This window comes from Salmo trutta, chromosome 18, assembly GCF_901001165.1.
Source record: "Salmo trutta chromosome 18, fSalTru1.1, whole genome shotgun sequence".
NCBI classification, from domain to species: Eukaryota; Metazoa; Chordata; class Actinopteri; order Salmoniformes; family Salmonidae; genus Salmo; species Salmo trutta.
Window position 1 is genome coordinate 39272657 of NC_042974.1, and position 22302 is coordinate 39294958.

Below are 22302 nucleotides of genomic sequence, written 5' to 3' on the forward strand. Positions count from 1 at the left end.
GGAAGCTTCAAAAGGAGGGTGGTGCTTGGAATCATTGTTCTTTCTCTGTCAACCATGCTTACCTGCAAGGAAACGCGTGCCGTCATCATTGCTTTGCACAAAAAGGGCTTCACAGGCAAGGAAATTGCTGCCAGTAAGATTGCACCTAAATCAACCGTTTATCGGATCATCAAGAACTTCAAGGAGAGCGGTTCAATTGTTGTGAAGAAGGCTTCAGGGCGCCCAAGAAAGTCCAGCAAGCGCCAGGACCGTGTCCTAAAGTTGATTCAGCTGCGGGATCGGGGAACCACCAGTACAGAGCTTGCTCAAGAATGGCAGCAGGCAGGTGTGAGTGCATCTGCACGCACAGTGAGGAGAAGACTTTTGGAGGATGGCCTGGTATCAAGAAGGGCAGCAAAAGAAGCCACTTCTCTCCAGGAAAAACATCAGGGACAGACTGATATTCTGCAAAAGGTACAGGGATTGGACTGCTGAGGACTGGGGTAAAGTCATTTTCTCTGATGAATCACCTTTCCGATTGTTTGGGGCACCCGGAAAAAAGCTTGTCCGGAATAGACAAGGTGAGCGCTACCATCAGTCCTGTGTCATGCCAGCAGTAAAGCATCCTGAGACCATTCATGTGTGGGGTTGCTTCTCAGCCAATGGAATGGGCTCACTCACAATTTTGCCTAAGAACACAGCCGTGATTAAAGAATGGTACCAACACATCCTCCGAGAGCAACTTCTCCCAACCATCCAGGAACAGTTTGGTGACGAACAATGCCTTTTCCAGCATGATGGAGCACCTTGCCATAAGGCAAAAGTGATAACTAAGTGGCTCGGGGAACAAAACATCGATATTTTGGGTCCATGGCCAGGAAACTCCACAGACCTTAATCCCATTAAGAACTTTGGTCAATCCTCAAGAGGCGGGTGGACAAACAAAACCCCACAAATTCTGACAAACTTCAAGCATTGATTATGCAAGAATGGGCTGCCATCAGTCAGGATGTGGCCCAGAAGTGAATTTACAGCATGCCAGGGTGGATTGCAGAGGTCTTGAAAAAGAAGGGTCAACACTGCAAATATTCACTCTTTGCACTAAAACCCTTTGACACTTATGAAATGCTTGTAATTATACTTCAGTATTCCATAGTAACATCTGAAATTAATATTTGTCTCATTCTCAAAACTTTTGGCCACGACTGTACAATGCATAGAGGGCCCTGTTACCAAAAGTGGTTAACGGAATGCTTATACAGATTTTGTGATTTTAATGATTTTATGTGTGCTTCAAGTACATTTTTGTCACGGGTATTCAGTTCACTACCTTTGTCTGTCTTTGCATTGTGAAAGTAATTGGACTTAGATGCATGAGGTGCATAGCTTTTGTGAGAGCATGCTCCTGTATATAGCAAATACAACGTGTTAAAATGATGTAACTTGTAGTTATGTAGCGGAGAGAGGTTTATTTTAATGGTATGAGAGAGTTGCATAATTGAGCAAAAGAGCACTTTGGGGCTTATGGGTTTCATCAGGACATTGTTAACACTGGACAATCAGAAAGAGAGAGGAGGATTAAGGTGTTGATGTGACCAGAGATAAAGTTAGTTTAATTATGTGTTACTCTTATCTACAAGTTTAGTCTCCCTGGTTTATGTTTGTAGGTGGGGTTTATTTGCGAGAATAACCTCTTGTTTTGTGCCTTCACTTGAAACACTGTAGTCTGTATAACACTGTGCAAAATGCAATACTGTGAACAATTATACTACTTTTGTTTAAACTTGCTGGTCTGTGTGACATGAAGAGTAAAGAACAAAATACAAAAAATCTAATTTTTCGTTTTATTATTCATATTCCAGATGTGAAAATAACCTGTGTGCATATGTGCATTGAGAGAACAACAATATTTTGTTGTTTTTGTAGTGTGTATTTATTGCTGTCTTTTCAGTCATCTTTTGTGGTATTTAGAGACTCGAGCATTATTGATGGTCATATATTAAGCTACTTCTACTGTACTTCAAACACCATATTACTCTACATTAATGAAGTACTTATCTTAAAGTTTGATTATTCACAGACGTGTATAGTGGACATTGAAATCCTTAATCTGTCATGCATATTTGTGAGTAGGGTTGACAAGGGAGAGGACATGCTTGTCTTTTTGAGAATGAATGGGTTGCTCTCATCTCACTTTAACAGCGCGCCACAGTTCTGTTCATTTGATGTCAGCCCTATATCTAGTGCCCGTTCATATCCGGTGAGTAGTGGCTGGAGCTTTTGGTCAACCACTACTTGACCAAAGGTAGTGAGCGGTCACTAACTTATTTAATAATTAATTAAAAACATGAAATTAATGTATTAGACCTTGATGTCAATTTATCAGAACTTATTTGGGAATATATAGTACTGTAGCCTATAACACACACGTGCCACAAAAAAAGTGCAATACTCACTGATGGCCACTCAGTGTCTCCCCTGCTACAGTTATAATAACGTGTCACTATTTGGATAGACCGGATTTTCTATCTGTAGATGCTCGATATAGTTTGTTGATAGTATGACCGTCAGTTGATAAGCAACTGCTTGCTAGGAGTAGGTTTATAATAATAGTTAGGGTAAGGGTTAGGTTTAGGGTTAGGATAAAGGTTAGGGTTAGTTATAGTTACACTGAACAAAAAATATAAACAACATGCAACAATTTCAAAGATTTGACTGAGTTACAGTTCATGTAAGGAAATCAGTCTATTGAAATGATTTCATTAGGCCTTACTCTATGGATTTTACATGACTGGGAGTACACATATGCATCTGTTGGTCACATTTTTAAAATGTATTTTTAAAGGTATGGGTGTGGATCAGAAAACCAGTCTGTATCTGGTGTGACCACCAGCGCGCCACATCTCTTTCACTATAGAGTTAATCAGGCTGTTGATTGTGGCCTATGGAATGTTATCCCACTCCTTTTCAATGGCTGTGCGAAGTTGCAGGATATTGGCGGGAACTGGAACACGCTGTTGTACACGTCGATCCAGAGCATCCCAAACGTGCTCAATGGGTAGCATGTCTGGTGAGTAAGCAGGCCATGGAAGAACTGGGAAATGTTCAGCTTCCAGGAATTGTGTACAGATCCTTAAGACATGGGGCTGTGCATTATCATGCTGAAACATGAGGTGATAGTGGTGGATGAATGGCATGACAATGGGCCTCAAGATCTCGTTACCGTATCTATGTGCATTACAACTGCTATCGATAAAATGCAATTGTGTTCATTGTCTGTAGCTTATGCCTGCTCATACCATAACCCCACCACCACCATGGGGCACTCTGTTCATAACGTTGACATCAGCAAACCGCTCGCCACATGACGCCATACACCTATTTGTTGTGTCTATGTACTGACATGTATGTGTAACTGATAGATGCACACACACACTACATGTTAATGTTTTTAAATGTATGTAAATTGCCTTTTGACTGTCTTTTTCGTTATGCGTCGGACCCCAGTAAGACTAGCTATCGCCATTGGCGTCATCTAATGGGGATCCTAATGAATCAAATCATACCATCATCTGCCAGGTATAATTGAAACCGGGATTCATCTGTGAAGAGCACACTTCTCCAGCATGCCAGTGGCCATTGAAGGTGAGCATTTGCCCACTGAAGTCAGTTACGACGCCGAACTGCAGTCAGGTCAAGACCCTGATGAGGATGACGAGCACGCAGATAAGCTTCCCTGAGATAGTTACTGACAGTTTGTGTAGAAATTCTTAGGTTGTGTAAACCCACAGTTTCATCAGCTGTCCTGTCGCAGACGATCACGCAGGTGAAGAAGCTGGATGTGTTGGTCCTGGGATGGTGTGGTTACACACGGTCTGCGGTTGTGAGGCCGGTTGGGCGTACTGCCAAATTAACATTAAATTCTCTGGCAACAGCTCTGGTGGACATTCCTGCAGTCAGCATGCCAATTGTACGCTCCCTAAAAACTTTAGATATCTGTGGCATTGTGTTGTGTGACAAAACTGTACATTTTAGATGGGCCTTTAATTGTCCCCAGCACAAGGTGCACCTGTGTAATGATCATGCTGTTTAATCAGCTTCTTGATATGCCACACCTGTCAGGTGGATTAATTATCTTGGCAAAGGAGAAATGCTCACGAACAGGGATGTAAACAGAAATAAGCTTTTGGTGCGTATAGGAACATTTCTGGGATCTTTTATTTCAGCTCATGAAACATGGGACCAACACTTTACATGTTGCATTTATATTTTTGTTCAGTGTAGTTGAAATGTTACCGATAGTCCATCTGTAGATGCTCTACAGACTATCTAAATAAAGTGTTACCGACTGTAAAAAAATAAATAATAATTATATATGGAAAATATATATCCATCCCCCATAAAATAATACAACATGCACTGTAGTTGTTACACTGTAATTGCAATACTGCCAACATTACCAGAACATAATCAGACAGGATGCATGGTAGACAAGTCCTTTGTAGACTTTTGCTATTTGATTCATCTCTGTCGACACTGTCTCCAAATGTACCCTTGAATTCCGTATAATTGTTGATCCATTCACAAAACTGTATTTTGAATGAGACTCATATGATGGACTGCCTTGTACCTCTGGGTAGCAATGGGTGAGACAGTCCCCTCTCCTTTCTCTCAGTTCCTATGAAAAGGTTGCCAAGTTCAAACATCTCATAATGAATTAAAGTGTTGTGGATGGATTAGGGCTGTCTCTGACTAAATAAAATCTTGGTCGACCAAGAGTCCGACCAATTCGATTTTAAAACGTGTATTTTTCCATATATAGAAACACCCTATGTATTTTAATAAAATCAACTATATGTAGGCTACTGAGCTTGTCTGATGCTTTAAGCACACTATGATTCAATCATTAAAACACACAAATGACTCAAGAGGGAGCCAGAGATCAAGATAGCCTAACTGGAAGACAAAAACCTGTTCCTGACCCTCCTCTCGCTGCCCACTGCAGCTGGCCTTCACAGATTCTGCCATTATGCTCCCGAAGTTGCCGGTAATAGGCTACATCAGGGTTCGGCAAACCTTTTCCATTTGGAGTGCCAATTTATCTTACATTTTCTACCGATCTGTGTGCCAGTTCTGATTTTCATATGCACATTTTTATTTTATAATCAAGTCTTCATATCTCAAAATCATTGTCATGTGATTAATAAAAATTATATCTAAATCTAAATGATAACGATACAAATCTAAAAGTAACTTCTATTGCCATCGCCAACTAGTCAAGATAGCCTACATAAAGCCAACAAATAAAAACATTGGAGCCCGCAGGTAGAAAATATCCAGATAAAAATGAATCACATTGGTTACTCATGGCCTGTCTGCAAGAAACTTGAAACATTGTATCAACTATCAACTTGGTGCAGCCCAAAGCTTGTGCTAACAAACTTACAACATTGTATAAAATATTCTGGCCAGTGAGCTCCGGACAGACACAGCTGTATTTGCGCAAGGGATAAGAAGTAATCAGGTAGGCCTATTTTATGATGTTTCCACCGAATCAGAGCATTACATTTTATTTCCTTTCATGCCAAGTGGTTATCAAAGGGAGAGAGCTGGAAAGATTTTTCAAATAGGCTACATTGAGGAACTATTGTCATTCTCAATGGATGTAAAAACAGACTTTGTTTACTTGCTGTTTGATTTGATTTGTTTGAGGTGAAGGTAAAAATGACTTTGAGAAGCTCCACAGCTCATTAGTGGTGTTGAGTTAAGACAATCAGAAATACTATCAGATCCCCAAATGGGCACATTTATAAGCCTACATTTGCGCGCAGGCCAGGAAGCCTAGGCCTACTTCTATGCATAATCAGGTGTGCCTCCTTACTCAACATTGACAGGAGCGCTCCAAACAAAGCACAATGAATAAATTGACAAATCGTAAATGGAATGAAATAAACCCAAACTTGTTTCGCACAAGTGTAGCCTAGGTTGTGAGCTCTGCAAACAACGTGTCCACTCCGACAATAACAACTGTAAAACACTGTAATAATAACATATTGAATTCATTAATAACAGAAATTACGGCAGCCAAACAAACATTGTAGATGAGAAATTATGTGAATTAACAGTAAATATAATACTGGTGATACTGGTGTGCCATCCCCGTGGCCTCCGCAATTGGATTAGTCCACTGAGACAGGCATCAATCAAGATGTGCCATAAAACTTTTATTTTTTTGCAACTGCTCAATTAAAAAATGATTGGTCGACCAACAGCCTGTTGACCAAACAATTGACCAGTCGACTAAATAGGGTCAGCCCTAGGATGGATCATGGTAAAGATAAAGAAAGTTTGCAATTGTCCAGGCAGGAAATTTAGAGTGAGCTCTTTCAAATCTGTGTGGATTGCTGTAGGCTTGCTGTAGAATAAATGAATGATATTATCATCCTAGACTTCCACACTGGATTTCTCATTGAAATCTACTGTTTTGAAAATGACATCTCAAAACAGGTTTGTTCTCAACACATTACACAACACTGATCTCGTAGAGACGAGCAATAATGACACTTTGTGTTGTCATCATTAAAAGGATGTGGACATTTGTTAATTGTTGCATCATGGATGCAGTTGCTTCTTGGCTGATGTCAATATTTCCCTATGCATCGGGTGGCTGATTTCTTACCAAACACCAGTGATGCCACAACGCATATTTTTGTATAATGTCCCCACACACACACCACACACACAAATTATGTACCAACATATTGGCTAACTGTAACTAATAATAACATTCCCAATGATAAATAATGTTGATTGACAGGAATAAGAAATAAATAGATTATGTTTCTGCACATTGCTTGACAAAAGTAAGTTGATTGTGTGGTGCCATAATGTATGACCATTTATCACTGGACCTTTACAGTCTTGTATACCATATGCCTGCTGTTGACATCAACTCTACCCTGCTTTATACATTCTACAGGGACTTGAATTGTGTACATGTCCCGTCTCCCCTGTGACTCTTGTAGTCCATTTGGAAGTGATAATCCAAACATCCTCCATTCTGCTTTACAATCCTCATCTTTGATATAGACAACACCTCATCATACATTATGATTTAAAAAGCTGCATTACAATGTAATAATACTGCATGTAGCATGTTTTTATCTTTCCTTGAGAAGATAAACAAATCTCAACAGGTTGACCTGAATTTGGGTGCCCAGCCACATAACTATTTAAATCAGTATCTCTTTGGCTCTGCATTGATCATTTTATCTATACTGTATGGCTCCTTGAATATAGCATTCATAAAGCCACCTTGGTTAAGATATGAAATATCTGTTAAATCATAACTTTTCACCCAGCAACACAAACTCAAACTGACAATATGAAATCTAGCATATGAAGTCAGTGGGCCCAGGCCTGGCCAGAGAGAATGTTTGAAGATTCCTCTGCCAGAGATAATAAACTTCTCAAAGGAGAAACGGCCCATTATCAACAGACCCCAAGTCCTCTGAGTCCCCTGTTCACAGTGCAGGGACCCTATGTCGATAGGAAACAAGCAGAGAGGATGGGCTGTTAGTGGATGGGGGCCATGAGGCCCTGCACTTGCAAGCCAATGCCTAAGCTCACTCTTCTCCCCGCCACCCTCTCTCTATCCCTCTTCCTCTTTTTATCCCTGAAAGGCCAGCTTGAATCAAAGGCTCCAGCCAGAACCTTTGTTTTCCTTGGAAGCTGTGATAATACATTAAGTGGCTTTATGAAACCAGTGGGCTAGATTCTTAAACTTGAAACGACATCAGTGATGCCAAATATGACTTTTTTTTATGTTTCTCTGTTGACAGAATGATATGCATGCAACATTTTGACACCCTTTACCCTAGAATATTTTGTTATCAATAAAATGTTTTTAATTTGGTATATCTACAATTGATACGCTCCATATAAAGTGTGGTGACAGGAGACAGAAAACCGATGTTACTCTAGTTGGGAGGACCAACTGTTTAGTAATAAAGATTGTGGCTATAAGCAGAAGTTTAAAAATAAAAAGACTGTTAGCTAGCCGTTAGCCACTCCTTATGGATCCCTAGGGATAAGATAGCATGTGGGGGGACTGTACAACAGCCTGGCTTCCTGCAAATACCCAGCGGAGTGTCGGGAGAGCACACAATGACTCTGGGTTGAGAGACCCGACAACTCTAAGCACATTATATCCATCATGACCTTGAGAGTGATTCTGGAAAACATAAATCCTGTTTATTGGCCATGCGTAGCATTCAATGTGAAGAATTTTGGGGAAGAAATAGGCTTGTCTTGCCTAGCTCCAAAGCACAGTGGATATCCATTTAAGATCAAACCCAAAATATCTCTATGTAATTTAACTGCAACAATGCCTTATTACCATACTGCTGTTTCACAAGAAATCAAGCTGAATCCCTGAGTAATGGAGGAGTGCTCTACAGCTCATTGCAGGCCCAGCAGCATACAAACTCGATGATGTTTTGAAAGATACTACTGCTGCTCTCGAGGAATTTCTAAGACACAGTGATAAATATACAAGTGGTTTGTGGGGTTTGCTGGTGAACCAAAGCCACAAATAAACAGCTTCTTGCAGATAAAAATCGTGTTTGTTTTGTTTCGACAGAAGCACTACAATAGAATTAAGGAGGCAGGACAGAGTCCTCTTGCTTTAGCTATGCTTCTTGCTAAGCTTTACTTTCAATTTAGCTCCAGAGTTTCCACCTGCTTCCATCCAGTTGTATCTCACAGGAAGCCACCTAATTAATCAAGTTTGCAAAACACATTTATAAATGTGGTTAGGCTATGCCTCAAATGATCTGTAACAGAAATACACTTTACCGGGAGCCAAGAATAAGAGGAACAAAGGAATGGACTGGGGAGTTAGTGTCATTTCCTGCACGAGTGTATCCTTTGTGTGTGTGTGTGTGTGTGTGTGTGTGTGTGTGTGTGTGTGTGTGTGTGTGTGATGATGGAGAATTGTGGGAAAAAAAGAACAGAAAAACAACCTGATGAGGAACGATTACCAAATGTGGAACCATCTGTCACTCTTTTTAGAGAACATGCAAAATAGTTTCCATGACAGGTCACACATGATTCATGAATTATTTTTTGGTGGCCAAATTGTTAAAGGAAATTAGGCTGGCTTAACATACATTGAGATGGCAGGTAGCCTAGTGGTTAAGAGTGTTTAGAGAGTAACCGAAAGGTTGCTGGTTTGAATCATCGAGCTGACTCAGTGAAAAATCTGTAGTTGTGCCCTTGAGCAAGGCACTTAACTCTTGTTGCTCTGGATAAGAGTGTCTGCTAAACGACTCAAATTAAAATGTGCATTGGGCTTGCTGCTGGGTGAGATTGAAAATTCTACCATTCTTTCAAAGTCCTGCCATTATTTCAAACCTAATGCTGCTCTGCTTTTTCAATTGATAGAATAATAAACGAGTTAGTCTTATAAGGCCTACTCATACTACACTGCTGTGCTCTGTATTGTCCTCAGTAGACTCAAGTATGAAAAGGTCAACAACCTCACTGCTGTTCCCCTTTAAGGAGGTGAGGAATGGTATTTTGGTTATTGTAGTACATATGTAAATACTTTTATCATCTCTCACAATGATATGAAATGTAAGACTTGTGATTGAACAAAGTATCATAACAAATATCATACACATTTCATATGAGTTATATTTTTATATAATAACGATGTGTTTGGGTGAAGATAAATACCAATATTACATCATTAAACCACATTTCCCACAATGCCGCGCGTCACGAACTGAAGCGTTTTCCTTTGCGGACGTGTGTGAAAGATATCTGTAAATGGGGAGTTGGAGAGAAATGTGCGGTTGTGTCATACAGAGTACCCCTCACTTAGAATTGTATTCGACTTTCTATTTTTGTTATTTTTATGTGAAGTTAGAACATATATTTCACCAGGTGTAATCAATCATTCTCACCGAGAGAGGGACAGACAGGATCAACGGCAGCTGTGCTTGGAGCCCAGCCTGCTAAACGCTAGCTAGCAAGCGCGAGACTAGTGTGGAATTACAGGAAAGTACTTCACCGGCTTTATGATGCCTCGCGACAACATGACCTCCCTCGTTCAGAAAATTGGTAGACAGGCGCTTGTAACTTTTAGAAACCCATCTTTGGTAGGTGATAAAGCGTTTTTGGATAATCAAGGTAAACTCCAAAGCCTCATGACCGAAATCAGAGCTGCGGATCTGAAGATTGCTCCAAGGAAAGTTGACTGCGCGACTACACCTCTGCCACACAATCCCCCGGTCACATACATGCACATATGCGAGACAGACCAATTCAGCATGGGGGTGTTTCTGCTGAAGAGCGGTGCTTCCATCCCCTTGCACGACCACCCGGGAATGCACGGCATGTTAAAAGTTATGTATGGCAAGGTCAGGATCACCTGTTTTGACAGGTTGGACAAATCAACTAACGTGGCCAGTGATACGCAATTCAACTCTCCCCTGCTACCTTTCCAAAGAGATGCGCTGAGGACGTCAATACTCCGGTCGGTCGGGGAGTTTACAGAAGAGAGTGGCCCGTGTATTTTGACCCCTGACCGAGACAACCTTCATCAAATCGACGCAGTCGAGGGACCCACTGCTTTCCTCGATATTCTGGCACCACCATATGATCCAGATGACGGTAGAGACTGTCATTATTACAAAGTTCTGGAGTCTGCCTCGGACTCGGAGGACAAAAAGGCTGAGGCTCAGGGGCAAAAAGAATTTTGGCTCATGGAAGTACCGCAACCTTCTGATTTTTGGTGTGGTGGTGAACCTTACCCCGGCCCTGAAGTCAACATCTGAAGCGCACTATGAACACTGAATTGAACCATTGATTCTCAGGGCTGTCACAACATGGTGTAAATGTATGATGGTCATAATTCCTACAATGATGGATTATTATGGAATGGATATCACTGTCACTGGGGTGTGTAATGGGAGAACATGTGTGAACTAAAAGCACTTCTACTAAAGTTGGACAAATGCTCACAATCGTCTCTTCAGTTTGGGGGTTGGCCAGCCACTATGCATTTAGCCTGTAATGAAAGTAGTTACTCAGTTGATAAATTGTGATCTTTGTACATCATCTCTAATGTATTTTAAATGACACCAAGCTTATCATGTCTTGAAATTAACTGAAATCATACATAAAACAACATTTCTAAGAAGAAAATCATGAGGGATTCAAGAATTCACTAAATGGGCTAGGCTGTAATACACAACTAATTGGTATATACAGCCTGAAACTAATGCCTGAAGAATTGTGTAAGTGTTCCTTACAAGCCAGAATGTTGAATCAAATAACATTTAAAATTACTCAACTAGTTATCTGTGAGGTTTATTCTTCGGCTGCTCTAAATTTGAGACAATATCCAAAGGAAATGTTGTTTACCCAACTTGTTAAAGAGCTGGAAGGTATATTGTTCAGTTCCGGGCACTGAGATAAAAATAGTTTACATTGGATTTTCCATTTTATTTAGTCAATAGCTGTTGAACCAAGCATGCCATGACAATGAAAATTATATTCTGAATCGGGAGGATGGAGAGCAATCCACACCTTTGTGAGATTTTTATTTATTTATATTCAGATTTCAAGCCTTCAACAAAAATATAGTGTGCAATGTCCTCCATCCTCCCCTGATTCATAATATACCATTTTCATTGCCTAACTTTACCTCTATGCCAAACCTGAACCATATACCAACTGGCTCTCTAAAAAGATTGGTTAAGCAACTGAAGGACAAACCTAGCAGACAAGCGGTAGAGTAAGTTTAAATGTAATTTTATTAAACATTCTGGCTTGTATGGAACATTTACATGATTTTGAAGGCATTACTTTCAGGGTGGGGCTGTAATTGTGTATTACAGCCTGATTAATCTGATTAATCAAATGACAAGTCATAATTTACTATAGGTATGTTTTGATTGGATCAAACTACATTCTTTGAGATTGGGACATGGGTTACTGAATAATTATCTTAAACATTGCTTAGTTAATCGAGCTTCACCAATTAAACTTAATCCCCATAATAGCTTTGCTTGCTTCATCAATTTGGGAATTTAGCTCATATTTGGCAGAGCGATATTGAGTTCATTGCTTGCAGCTTAGGGGCCTCTTGTGGACATACTGAGTATTACCTGAGAAGGACAATGTGACTAGTAGAATACTGTATACAGCATAGGCCTCCCTTGACCTAAACTCGGCAAAAAAAGAAACGTTCCTATTTCAGGACCCTGTCTTTCAAAGATAATTTGTAAAAATCCAAATAACTTCACAGATCTTCATTGTAAAGGGTTTAAACACTGTTTCCCATGCTTGTTCAATGAACCATAAACAATTAATGAACATGCACCTGTGGAACGGTTGTTAAGACACTAACAGCTTACAGACGGTAGGCAATTAAGGTCACAGTTATGAAAACTTACGATACCAAAGAGGCCTTTCTACTGCCTGAAAAACACCAAAAGAAAGATGCCCAGGGTCCCTGCTCATCTGTGTAAACGTGCCTTAGGCATGCTGCAAGGAGGCATGAGGACTGCAGATGTGGCCAGGGCAATAAATTGCAATGTCTGTACTGTGAGACACCTAAGATAGCACTACAGGGAGACAGGACGGACAGCTGATCGTCCTCGCAGTGGCAGACCACGTGTAACAACACCTGCACAGGATCGGTACATCTGAACATCACACCTGCGGGACAGGTACAGGATGGCAACAACAACTGCCTGAGTTACACCAGGAACGCACAATCCCTCCATCAGTGCTCAGACTGTCTGCAATAGGCTGAGAGAGGCTGGACTGAGGGCTTGTAGGCCTGTTGTAAGGCAGGTCCTCACCAGACATCCCCGGCAACAACGTCGCCTATCGGCACAAACCCACCGTCGCTGGACCAGACAGGACTGACAAAAAGTGCTATTTGACGAGTCGCGGTTTTGTCTCACCAGGGTTGATGGTCAGATTCACGTTTATCGTTGAAGAAATGAGCGTTACACCAAAGCCTGCAGTCTGGAGCGGGATCGATTTGGAGGTGGAGGATCCGTCATGGTCTGGGGCGGTGTGTCACAGCATCATCGGACTGAGCTTGTTGTCATTGCAGGCAATCTCAATGCTGTGCGTTACAGGGAAGACATCCTCCCTCATGTGGTACCCTTCCTGCAGGCTCATCCTGACATGACCCTCCAGCATGACAATGCCACCAGCCATACTGCTCTTTCTGTGCGTGATTTCCTGCAAGACAGGAATGTCAGTGTTCTGCCATGGCCAGCGAAGAGCCCGGATCTCAATCCCATTGAGCACGTCTTGGACCTGTTGGATCGGAGGGTGAGGGCTAGGGCCATTTCCCCCCAGCAATGTCCGGGAACTTGCAGGTGCCTTGGTGGAAGAGCGGGGTAACATCTCACAGCAAGAACTGGCAAATCTGGTGCAGTTCATGAGGAGGAGATGCACTGCAGTACATAATGCAGCTGGTGGCCACACCAGATACTGACTGTTACTTTTGACCCCCCCCCCCCCCTTTGTTCAGGGACACATTTTTCTATTTCTGTTAGTCACATGTCTGTGGAACTTGTTCAGTTTACGTCTCAGTTTTGGAATCTTGTTTATGTTCATACAAATATTTACACATGTTAAGTTTGCTGAAAATAAACACATTTGACAGTGAGAGGACTTTTTTTTGTTGCTGAGTTTATATACAATAGCCTATAGTCTACTTTCAAAGGACCAAAATAAGACAAAAATACATATTCTACAACACAAAGTGAATTTCATTGTTGTTTACAATAATCAACCCTGTCCTTTGCCCAGTAATTTAATTTGGACTAGGCTAATTAAGAATACATTTGGAGAACAATGCACAAGCACACTAACAAACAAGCAGTTTTCTTTATGCCAACAACGTCAAAATATTCAAAATGTATTGTAAGAAGCATCAAGTCAGTTAAATATCAATACTCAGTGTGTAAAAAACACATGTAAAATAAAAGTATCAACATTTTTCTCCTTTGTTACGTTCTGTCATGATCTTACAGCCGAGAGGCTAAGTGGCGTTAATTGTTTGTTACTCTGTCATCTTTATCCAACAAGTAACAGGAGATTTAAAAAAGTTATCAAACAGCAGGTTAATCATTTCAGTTAATTGTCTCTCTTGACAGACACTGTACAAGGCTTCCAGTTTTTGCACACATGGGAGTCAAGCCCCCACTCTCAGAACGGTGATGATATTCAGCAGAACAGAACAGACCTCAAGGCTCTGTGATATTGGTCATTGCGCGCCTTTCCAGCTAAAATGCAGGGATGCCCATCACAGTCTCATCTATTGTGGTATCATCTTTTTTTCAGCTGCTCTTTAAACACTGGCCAAAGAGAAGCTACTTGCTGGCTGATACCATTTAGTATTGGCGTTGAATCTTACTCCTTGCCTGCTATTCAGGGTCTCTGTGACTTTTTCCTAACCTGCTCTATTGAAACACTTTCTATCCTGAGCACTAGTGTTTGTGCACATTTACAGTTAAGTTATGACTAACTGGCTCTATGCCTAACTTCAATAATATACACGTGATAGCCCTGTCCATTTATGATGTTATTCATTCAGCACCTTATATCCACATTCAGTAGTCGCCCTAGTTAACCATGTCTGCTAAATTCAGTGTGAATGTGATTTGGATGTTATACAATTATTTTTGGACTGCATGGAAACATTGTGGCTGAATGTTCAAAACAATTCTGCCAGGGTCATTATGATTACTTTTTCTCTTTCTGTCTTAAGTGGATTTTTGTGTGTCTCCTTCTTTCATCACTCCTGGCGAACTTTCTTCCACAGTGGTCACAAGAAAATGGTTTTTCTCCAGTGTGTGTTCGGATGTGCGTAGTGAGGTGGTCGCTGCGACTGAAACTGCGCATGCAGATCCGACATGGGAAGGGTTTGTGCCCTGTGTGGATTCTGACGTGTCTGCTCAGCTCGTCTGACCGAGAGAACCTCCTGTCGCAGCTCTCTGCCGGGCAAGGGTATGGTCGCTCATGGACAGGCGTTTTGTTCGAGCGGTTTGGATACTTTCTCGGCCTCGGTATTGGCCTCAGGGGTAAATTCGGAGTGTTGTAGGGAGTGGGTGGACAAGGGCCCTCTGTCGCAGGTCCCACAAGTGTAAAATTCCTTATTGTGTTCAGAGGTGTCAGAGGTGGTGGAAGCCTCAGCGAGTCCAGTGAATATGGTAACCCTTTCCTGTCAGGAAAAGCCTGGATGTCTCGTTGGCAATTTGGCTGGTAGAACCCGCTGTAGTCAGGCATGATGGTTAAGAGCGCACTGTCCACTGTCGACTTTGGTGACGTGTAGGAGTGGGACGGCTGTGGGTAGGACATGGGGCAGGTCGAGGTTGCCAGGTAGGTTGATTGGTCCTGGTACATTTCCCTGCTACAAGAGTAAGATGATGGAGCATACATGTGGTTTATATCGTGTTGACTCTGCGCCATGGTGCAGCTCACGGTTCATGCGTAAAGGTACTGTGGTTCAGGCGAGGGCGAGGCAGACACCGGGGAGGAAGCTGCTGTCGTTAAATCACTAACTACTTAATGAAGCCCCTGGGATTCCGGTGTCCTTGTATGCAACAGGCTGAGTACGCGGGGCTGAGTGCGCGGGGGCTGCGTAAAGTTGCCCTGGAAAGACAACTCGAAATTGTCCCTTTCTTCACTCAAACGATCACCTGTGGAGCAAAGAAAAAGTACGGTTAGATATGTGGCCAAAAAACGTTTATTATGACTTTTACGCACGGGTTTTTCATTTTATGCATGGGTTTTGCGTGCGGTTGAGCACCCATTTGTGGTTTCGTAATGGGTACGAATTAGGTTTCATGTCACATAGCGCTTTCTAAAAAATACATTGGCTTACTATAGCAGACAAATAATCTATTGGATTAATATTGAGCAATAATTTGGATTATTCTCCGCAATTTACGATGCATTTGAATACTGACATTTCAGTAAGGTTGATGAGAACACATGGCTTCCTTTCTATTGGCTATAGCAGCGAAATAGAAATGAATATTTTCTAAATAAGCTTTATCTAATTGGCTGTGCTGTTTCCAATGTGACTCAACTTTTAACCCAGTTCCATCTCTGGCAACGATGCGGATATTTCCTCTTCCTTTGAGTAGATTCCCTCGTGAATGTCGTGTAAAAAAACACCGAATGGTACCCAAACTTTAGCCATAGTTTTAGCTGTAATTTATTTTACCAAGAGTATGCGCTTCAAGCCTTTATGTGCCTTTACGCACTCAATATATAACCTTCAAATCCAATGATGTATTCTCTGCCATAGCCTATAGTGTCCCCTACGCATGAGAAATATAATATAATATCGTTGTATTATGGGGATTCAATATTGTAGTGTGAATTTGAAGGGAGTCTCTTAATATCCCTTAACGTCACTGGCCATGCAAGGACTTGGTGGTTAAAACGGGGAAAAGGCCGGGCTAGGATTAGGCCTCAAGCTTGATTACGACATCAAAGAACACTTGTCAATGAATTAAAAAAACACATGACAAATTACTTTTCTTTTTACATGGTGTTTGTTAGCCTGGTTCAGTTGAGTAAATATTACCATGTAAAGTTTATTTCCCATTTTATTGTCTATATAATAATCGGCATGCTGACAAAAGCTTACAGGAACTCTGGTAACACTTCACCAAACATGGATTCAACTGGTGTAATAGATGACACCCACTTTCTACTGATATCGAATACATCCGGTAAATTGCATACATGAAATATCGAGTCGTGGGAAGGAAGAAGCACACACAGAGGCATATGAGAAGAGCGATTTCATGTGCAACAATTGAAACTTGAATTGGTTCTATAGCTACCTAAGAAATTTTGGGGGAAAATCAGTGTAGGATAAACAAAAAATGTATGAAGGTATATGCTTTAGAATACTTTATAAGGCATATGCTTCATATCACCCCATAAAGTTGGAACATTTGTACCCAGTGACAGGATGGTCATTAGATAGACTATTAATCCTTCTTGAGTTATGGGTTGCCAACCTGTATGGACTGAAAGTATGTATGACATATCTGTACCTGCTCTACATCCCACACTATTGAAGGGATCATCTTGGGACTCTGTGTCACAGTAATCCCTTCCTCTCTTCTCATCAAGCTGCCCTCATTCAGTGTAAATGACATATGGCTGATGTCTGTAGGCATACTGTGCATGTGACAAGGTTGTTGATCCAAGGGCTGTGGCAGTTAGTAATAAAGCAAGGGGAGGCCCTTTAAACACTGTCTCAATGCCTGCACGTCCACTATGACACACAGGTAATGAGACTTCTCCTTACACAAGGAGAGATAATCCTGAGGCCGCATTTATTGTAGCTGGGGATTTTAACAAAGCAAATTTGAGGAAAACGCTACCGAAGTTCTACCAACATATTGACTGTAGTACTTGTGCTGGAAAAACATTGGACCACTGATACTCAACTTCGAAATGCCTACAAGTCCTTTCCCCGCAAACCCTTCGGCAAATCTGATCATGACTCCATTTTTCTTCTCCTTTCTATAGGCAGAAACCTAAACAGGAAGTACCCATGCTAAAGTCTATTCAACACTGGCCTGACCAATCGGAATCCATGCTTCAAGATTGTTTTGATCACGCGGACTGGGATATGTTCCGGGTAGCCTCTGAGAATAACATTGACGAATACACGGATACGGTGACTGAGTTCATCAGGAAGTGTATAGGAGATGTTGTATCCACTGTGACTATTAAAACCTACCCAAACCTGAAACCGTGGATAAATGGCAGCATCCTCGCAAAACTGAAAGCGCGAACCACCAAATTTAACCATGGCAAGGTGACTGGGAACATGGCCGAATACAAACAATGTAGTTACTCCCTCCGTAAGGCAATCAAACAGGAAAAACGTCAGTACAGAGACAAAGTGGATTCGCAATTCAATGGCTCAGACACAAGACATATGTGGCAGGGTCTACAGACAATCACGGACTACAAAGGGAAAACCAACCACGTTGCAGACAGCGATGTCTTGCTCCCTGACAAGCTAAACACCTTCTTCGCCCGCTTTGAGGATAACACAGTGCCACCGACGCAGCCCGCTACCTAGGACTGTGGGCTCTCCTCCGTGGCCGACGTAAGGCATTGAAGCGTGTTAACCCTCGCAAGGCTGCTGGCCCAGACGACATCCATAGCCACGTCCTCAGAGCATGTGCAGACCAGCTGGCTGGAGTGTTTACAGACATATTCAATCTCTCCCTATCCCAGTCTGTTGTCCCCTCTTGCTTCAAGAGGTCCACCGTTCCTGTACCCAAGAAAGCAAAGGTAACTGAACTAAATGACTATCGCCCCATAGCACTCACTTCTGTCATCATGAAGTGCTTTGAGAGTCTAGTTAAGGATCATATCACCACTACCTTACCTGACATCCTAGACCCACTTCAATTTGCTTTATCGCCCCAATAGATCCACAGACGATGCAATCGTCATCACACTGCACACTGCCCTATCCCATCTGGACAAGAGGAATACCAATGTAAGAATGCTGTTCATTCACTATAGCTCAGCATTCAACAACATAGTACCCTCCAAGCTCATCATTAAACTCGGGGCCCTGGGTCTCAACCCCACCCTGTGCAACTGGGTCCTGGACTTCCTGATGGGCTGCCCCCAGGTGGTGAAGGTAGGAAACAACACCTCCACTTCGCTGATCATCAACACGGCCGCACAAGTGTGCGTGCTCAGCCCCCTCCTGTACTCCCTGTTCACCCATGACTACGTGGCCACGCACGCCTCCAACTCAATCATCAAGTTTGCAGACGACACAACAGTAGTAGGCCTGATTACCAACAATGACGAGACAGCCTACAAGGAGGAGTTGAGGACCCTGGGAGAGTGGTGCCAGGAAAATATCCTCTCACTCAACGTCAACAAAACAAAGGAGCACGCCCCTATCCACATTGACGTGACTGAAGTAGAGAAGGTGGAAAGCTTCAAGTTCCTCGGTATACATCACTGCCGATCTGAAATGGTCCACTTACACAGATAGTGTGGTGAAGAAGGCGCAACAGCGTCTTTTCAACCTCAGGAGGCTGAAGAAATTTGCCTTGGCCCCTAAAACCCTCAAACTTTTATAGATGCACAATTGAGAGCATCCTGTCAGGCTGTATCACCACCTGTTACTGCAACTGCACCACCCGCAACCGCAGAGCTCTCCAGAGGGTGGTACGGTCTACCCAACGCATCACTGGGGGCAAACTACCTGCCCTCCAGGACACCTACAGCACCCGATGTCACAGGAAGGCCAAAAATGCCATCAAGGACATCAACCACCCGAGCCACGGCCTGTTCACCCCGCTATCATCAAGAAGGCGAGGTCAGTACAGGTGCATCAAGCTGGGACCGAGAGACTGAAAACCAGCTTCTATCTCAAGACAATCAGACTGTTAAATAGCCATCACTAGCCGGTTTCCACCTGGTTACGCAACCCTGCACCTTAGAGGCTGCTGCCCTATATACATAGACTTGGAATCACTGGCCACTTTAATAATGTTTAAATAATGTTTACATACTGCTTTACTCATCTCATATGTATATACTGTATTCTATTCTACGGTATTTTAGTCAATGCCACTCCGACATTGCTCGATCTAATATTTATTTCTTAATTCCATTCTTTTACTTTTAGATTTGTGTGTATTGTTGTGAATTGTTATATACTACTGCACTGATGGAGCTAGGAACACAAGAATTTCGCTACACCCGCAATAACATCTGCTAAATGTGTATGTGACCAATAAAATTTGATTTGCTTTGCTATTCTGTCACAGGGGACACCGTCTTCTTATAATGGCGATGATCTTTAGTCTTTCTTATGCAAAATGTGTCTGACATGTTCCTAATGACATCATACTCTCTAGGTGTATTCCTATTTGTGAAGCCTTCAACATATGCCACAATAGGCTAGTGTATGTAATTTGTTATAGCACATATGACTATGTAGGAAACACAAAAACAATTGTCCATAGGCTTTTTCATATTGCCTATAACACAGGCAACAACTTGAACACTTGTCCACCTAAAAATGATAGACCTACTTAAATAAGACATCCCAATGACTAGTGAGTAGTTTAGGAACGGTCTTCCCTGCCTAACTCCCCTTTCCCCTTGCAGCGGGGGAAATGAATCCATTTTTAAGTTCCCTTTTTAACGCCCACAGTTACAAAAATGTTAGTGTATTGTGTGAATGCCTCTTCCCTCAGGCAGATGGGAGTTTTTCCAGGTCCAGTGTCCGGCCGTTAGGCTGCACAGCGTGCCTCCGTGGGGAATGGTGCCCTCCCTGCACCCCACGCCCACGCCCCGCCACATTGAGTGGGATTTAGAGGGGGGCGTTTTGTGTTGCCTATGCCTGTGTCACCTAGGGGTCTGGAGACCCCTGCATGACGATTAATCAAATGTCATGTGTGGTTTTGTTATTATGAATCTTTGTTTTATAACACTAGGCTGATATAGGAGGCTTTGCTTTGTTATTGTGTTGTTTTTTTGTAAAATAGGTAATACATGCGTGACGAATTTGATTTGAAGATATGTTTGAGGTTTGCAGTAAGCTTTCTTATATATTAAAAACAGACCAGAGAATATCCATTCATAAATGCATGTATTGCAAATGGGATGAATGTGTCTTGATGTGTTTGAATCACCCATGTCTTGAATCTTTTATAGTACAGTATTGTTATTGTACATCACTTCCATTTACACTTACTTTCAGAACCCTCTATTGTGAAATTGAGGCCTGATTGTTTGTCAAGTATTCTGAGCATCAATAAACTACAACATCCAAATGATAGTCTATTACCATACAGCCTACCAATACATAGTGGCACTCGTGATAAGTAGTATGTGTACAGTGACATACTGTGCTTCGTCAAGAGTGAGTTGTATTTGTAATAGATCCTGATGATACTACCTTCATTTCATACCTAACAGTTTACATATAGAGTATATATTGTAAAGGTGTTGATTACATGTGTATTTTAAAAGTAATCTATTCTACATTTTTTTTACAAGCTTAAAAACAACAATACTGTTACTATGGGCCAGTTTCCTGGACACAGATTGAGAATCTCCATAGCATTTTAGTCCAGGACTACATTTCATCTATGTCTGGGGAAACTGGCCCTAAGATTTCTGCATGTTTAAGAAAACAGGAGACCAAAAAAAAAAACTGCTGAAACAGCCCCTCAATTGCTTACCTGTAATAGCCCCCGAGACAGTGATAGCAGGGCCTCAGATAGATGGAGAGAGAGATGCTTCTGCTGTGGCAGTCCCCTAACGTCTGATCAACCAAAGTTACCGACTAGATTCTTACTCCTCTGACTGATGGAAAAAGAAACAAAAGGATTGTTCCCACTTCACTTTGCTTCCACCCTCGCAGTTAAAATTGTTATGATAATGAAGTGGATTTGTTAGACCCAGCAGATTGTAAAAGAAAAGATCTCTTTGATCGGAGGAACCGGAGGTGTTTGGGTCACTCAAACCCCATGCCTGGGGCGTGGCCTGGGGGACAGCTGCTATCATGACGATGAAACTCCAGGAGAGGCTCATCTCAGAGACCCAGCGACCATCTATGCAGTACTGATATACCCTCATTCTCTTCATATCCTTCACCAGCTGCCCATGTGATTTTGGATAGGAAAAACAGAAGATGCATGCAATGTGCTTTTATTAGTTTTCCCCTTTTGATTACCTAGATAATGTGTTTATTATTGTACTAAAAGTGAGTAAATCAGTGGACTGTGTGACCATTGAGGACTGAGATGAGTTTCCCTTTTCTACCACCGTTTAAAAACACAGGCTCAGATTATTTAAGAAAATGCTTAATTGCTGAATAATCACACTGGGGTAGGAAAATTCTCTGTGTGTGTGTGTGTGTGTGTGTGTGTGTGAGAGAGAGAGAGAGAGAGAGAGAGAGAAGCAAATGAGGGAATAACCCCCCCCCCCACTAGGATAAGTGGGTGGATGCCCCCCAGGAGATGGATGACTGCTCTTCAAGGTTGATGGGTGGTGTTATGTCATAAAATATGAGACAAAGATTACAGGGAGAGGAGGTTTCACTTGGCAAGTAAACTTTTTTATCTGTTGATAGAGGTGTAGGGAAGAACTGATTTGACTCACAGCTAGTTACTTTAACTTATTGTTGGGAAACATGATCAAATAATAGATTAATTATTGAAAACAATTATATCAAACATTGTCCTATACATCTTGTCCCTTGTTCTCTAA

The 22302-nt window shown here is 41.9% G+C and overlaps 2 protein-coding genes across 2 annotated transcripts; one reads left to right on the top strand and one right to left on the bottom strand.

The window, feature by feature from the left end:
• Nucleotides 1–9757: 9757 nt before the first annotated feature.
• LOC115153286 (2-aminoethanethiol dioxygenase-like) lies at nucleotides 9758–12047 on the top strand. Its single transcript, XM_029698574.1, has one exon. The coding sequence runs from the start codon at nucleotides 10062–10064 to the stop codon at nucleotides 10818–10820; it is 759 nt and encodes a 252-aa protein (XP_029554434.1). The 5' UTR covers nucleotides 9758–10061; the 3' UTR covers nucleotides 10821–12047.
• A 1637-nt stretch (nucleotides 12048–13684) lies between these two features.
• Nucleotides 13685–21340, bottom strand: LOC115153287 (early growth response protein 2b-like). The gene is made up of 2 exons (XM_029698575.1): nucleotides 21273–21340; nucleotides 13685–15713 (listed from the first exon to the last, which is right to left on the bottom strand). Exon 2 carries the CDS (start codon nucleotides 15481–15483, stop codon nucleotides 14758–14760), a length of 726 nt encoding a protein of 241 aa, XP_029554435.1. The 5' UTR covers nucleotides 15484–15713; nucleotides 21273–21340; the 3' UTR covers nucleotides 13685–14757.
• Nucleotides 21341–22302: the final 962 nt, after the last annotated feature.